General features: G+C 38.5%; 1 protein-coding gene across 1 annotated transcript; it reads right to left on the bottom strand.

Annotated features, from left to right (window-relative positions):
- Positions 1–238: 238 nt before the first annotated feature.
- Positions 239–2,554, bottom strand: LOC113081697 (basic helix-loop-helix transcription factor scleraxis-like). The gene is made up of 2 exons (XM_026253732.1): positions 1,939–2,554; positions 239–416 (listed from the first exon to the last, which is right to left on the bottom strand). The coding sequence occupies exons 1-2, from the start codon at positions 2,500–2,502 to the stop codon at positions 378–380; spliced, it is 603 nt and encodes a 200-aa protein (XP_026109517.1). The 5' UTR covers positions 2,503–2,554; the 3' UTR covers positions 239–377.
- Positions 2,555–4,117: the final 1,563 nt, after the last annotated feature.

The following is a 4,117-nucleotide window of genomic DNA, read 5'->3' on the forward strand; positions in this document are numbered from 1 at the left end:
GAACCCAAAAGCACAAAAACAGGTTCTTTGCTGGTTTTAAATTACAAATCATCTTCATGTTACTCAACAGTCTTCATCCCATATCACTTTGGAATAAACGTATAACACCTCTGTATAAAAAAAATAAAAAAAAGAGGTTCTGATGAAATTCACATAGTTTTTGGTTTCTAAATATGTAAGTGCAGAGACGCAGTGTAGTTGTCCATTATGATGCTGTCCACCAGGAAGTTTAGGCTTTTGTAACTTGGTTAAGCATTGCTGCATTCAATTAAACAGCTTATTTACAGTAAATTTACAGTAAATGTTCAATTCACTCCGGCGCGTTTCTTCAGACAGATGCGATGGGGACGCTCTTTTACTCTCTCTACTCCTCATCATTAACTTCTTAACACAGCTTTTCTTTCTCTGTCTTTGTTCTAAAAGAAAAGAAAACAAAGTGATCAGCAAATGCGTAGCGTGTAGGTTAAAGGGTCTTTATACATCTTGTACATCCATTCATTTTACAGACACATAAAAACAATTATCTCATTAGATTTTTAAACACATTAGAACCCTGATGAGCAGTTGAACTCTGACCGGCATTACCAACAGGTCAGATCTATTCAGACGTCTGAACCGTAATCAGAACCATCTCACAGATAGATCTCATTTGGGGAATCTGGGAATCTTACCAGACTGTCACACTGTTATTTTTTTTTTAAACATTAAAAAGTTTTTTAAAACCCTTTTTCTGAGAGAGAAATGAATCTTCAGTTTGACTGATAACTGCAAAATAAGTGCTTTCAGCTGATAAAACAAAGTCTTTTAAATGTTTGCCACTGGACACTGACAAATTGCAAGTTTGAGTTCATCAGCTCTCATTAATTAATAAATAAATAATCCTCTGTGGCCCATTGAATATGGCCGTATTATTTCAGTAATAGTGTATGAAATACTAGATGAAAGGATGAATCTGGAGTGTTTTCATTAAACTGTGGTGTTTAAGGGGTCTGTTCAGGATTAGTCGTCGTAATGATGATGAGGGTGTTGAAGGCTTTGGTGGAACTCAGGACATACGTGGACTGTGCAGGAAGACATTCAGGTTGTCAGGGGAATAGACCAGATGTTTCTAGTCCACTACACAAATACAGCAGATGCATAGCAGCCTGTGTAGAGTGTGTTCATGTCATTTGGTATACCACTCTTTGAAAGTTTTGTCTAGAGCTAAATGAACCACTTGTTTTCATCACAGAGACTGAACAGAGATGAAAACACTTTCATTTAGAATGTGGTAGATGTTAATTAAAGTCAGACCGAGCATATTAAGGGTTTAGCCAAGTTTCAGTGCCAAAGTGATCTGTATTTATGATCTGATGACATGACATCAAGAAATTATGCTAATGTACACTCAAACAGCTGATGCATAAATATCTACTTATCTGTCAATTGCACACTCAGGACGTTTCATTTTATCATTCAATATAACATTATGATAAATGGGATTTTAAAGAGATAGTTCACCCAACAATGAACATTCTGTCATCATTTAGTCTTCCTCATGTCGTTCAAAACCTTTATGACTTAGTTTCTTTTGTAGACCACAAAAGGCGATATTTAGAAAAATTATACATATATTTTTTTCATACAATAAAAGTCAATGGGGTCCAATGTTGTTTTGGACCCCATTGACTTTTATAGTTTAGACAAAAACAAATGAAGTATTGTTCAAAATATCTGTTCCATAGAAGAAAGAAAGTCTAAAGTCTGAACTATCCCTCTAAATTTCAGATAAAGTTTTGAATGACATGAATCAATAACAGTGCACTGACCTTTGACCTCCGATTTGTCACAGAATAATAACTTTATTATTAAACACCTAATTTCTAAGATTTGACTGTTCTTTAAATGTCAGTCAGATCTGATGTTTAACCAACAATTACGTTCCATCAAGCTACTCACCAGCCGTCTCTGGTTACTGAGGCAGAAGGTGCAGATCTGTCTGGGCTGAGAGTTTTCTGAGTCCGGGCTGGGAGTCAAGCTCTTTGGAAGGTTGTGAAGACGATGATACAAGGCTTCGGAGCTGCTAAGACAAGGCTGGCCATCTCCACACTCCTCTCCAACCAGCAGCATGTTCCCTAGGTGCGAGATGTAGCTGGAGGCCAACCGCAGCGTCTCAATCTTGGACAGCTTCCTGTCGGCCGGTTCGGTAGGTATCAACGTCCTCAGGGCAGTGAATGCCGTGTTCACACTGTTCGTGCGATCCCGCTCTCGAGCATTTGCAGTGTTCCGCTGGCGGATCTCGACAATCTGAGGACGGAGCTCACTGGGAGCCGCTACCGGTTGGCAGCCATACCTCTGTTTACGAGCACCTAACTTAAGGGTGCTATAGCTGCGGCTGGCCATACGGAAGGACTTGTCGTCAGATCCAGAACCTTCACTGCCATTGTCGTCGTCCTCGGAGTGCATGCTGATCTCAGAGCACAAGAAATGACCTGGGGTTGGTCGCACCATCGCAAAAGACATGCTCAGCAACTTACAGAGGACTTCTGGACTTTGCTCTTCGTCCTTGCACAGAAATCTCTGTTGAACCGTTCTATTTTGCCTAAACACAAGCGTGAACTCAATCCCTATTTCTAATCGTACACCCCCAGCATGTTGCAAAGCTTCTGTAACCAGTCCTCCTTAGGGCTCCAAACAATCCAGCAATGCTCAACCAAGTCACTTGTGACTCACTCATTCATCAGAACTGCCCTTCTCTCCACTGTCATCAGTTATTTGGGCTAACAGCATGCCAAGCCACCTCCCAGACTTTGTATGTTCATGTGTGTAAATGAGTTTGTGAGCTCCAGATCCTTCAGTTCCATGTGTGTTTTCAGCTGAGTGTTTCCTTATGCCTTGGATTTATAGTCAGGGGGTGTGGCTGGGGTCCACTCTCCCTTTAACCACCGTAAATGTGAAATCCAGTGAGCAAGCGGGAGGAATGAGAGAATATGTGGAGTCTTTCTCTTTCTCCGTCTGTCTCTTTCACTCCACATGATGGTTTTTTTTTAAACGTGACCCTGAAATGCTTCCCCTGAAGATTAATCTCTGTGATAGATTGGTTCATTTCTTTAAGAGCATCACTTGTTTTATTTTATTTCTTTCACACTGAAATTTCAATTCAATCCATTAACTTATATTTTTTTCTACGCCCTCTCACTCTTTCAAAGAGCCAAATGCTCCGAACCTAAATACAGCTTTAAGTTTGTAGACTTTAGGCCAGTTTGTCTTGCCTTTGGCACCACAGTCACAGGAGGTCTAACAAATGATTGCACAGTTGCTGAGGGGTAATATCACAGGATATTAAGCAACATTCATAAAACAAATTCTTCATAATTCATAATATTGGTTCTTGTGTATGGAGATTGTCCACTAGCAGCTCTAGTGCTGATTAAACAGGAAGTGCCCTGGGCTGGGGAGAGTTTGGACTGTAAGCACATAATGAAGCTCATAATGGTTGAGTGGAGGTGATGGGTGATTGGTTGTTTGAAAAGTTGTATGACAGTCATGGGCACACTGACATTTTCATTTGCCATTCTTGTCAAACATTGCCAAAAATGGTGTGTTCATTATCTAAACATTTTTCAACCATTATAGGATCTTAATGCTCTTACATTTCGAGCTATATATGTAACTGAATTGAAAATTTAATATGTAGCTTTTGAAAACTCAATGTGCAAAGGAATTTAACATGCTGAAAATAATGAGGCAAAGTTAGCAATTGCTCAGTAAGGGATTGAGCATGAACTTATTTTTAATCATCTTTTTAAACTGTTGTATTTTTATACTAATTTCTGTTTTCAAACAAGATGGAAATGTTTTAGAATGAGACAAACCAAGTAAAACCACAAAATATTATTTATTAAGTCCATGGTTGTTTAATATGTGATTTTTAAAATGTATTTATTGCAGTTGTTTCCCAAAATGATGTCACTTCCTAGATGATAATACTTTTTTGTACCTGGCTTTCATTAATAATTCACAAGAAAACACATTTGAATAAAAACGTTTGGTTAGACAAAAAATGCCATTTTAAAATGTAGAGTTTAGTGTACATTTTCCTGTCCCCATTCATATATACATATACATAACCATAATT

The sequence above is a fragment of the Carassius auratus genome, unplaced genomic scaffold (genome assembly GCF_003368295.1).
Source record: "Carassius auratus strain Wakin unplaced genomic scaffold, ASM336829v1 scaf_tig00035021, whole genome shotgun sequence".
Lineage (NCBI taxonomy): Eukaryota > Metazoa > Chordata > Actinopteri > Cypriniformes > Cyprinidae > Carassius > Carassius auratus.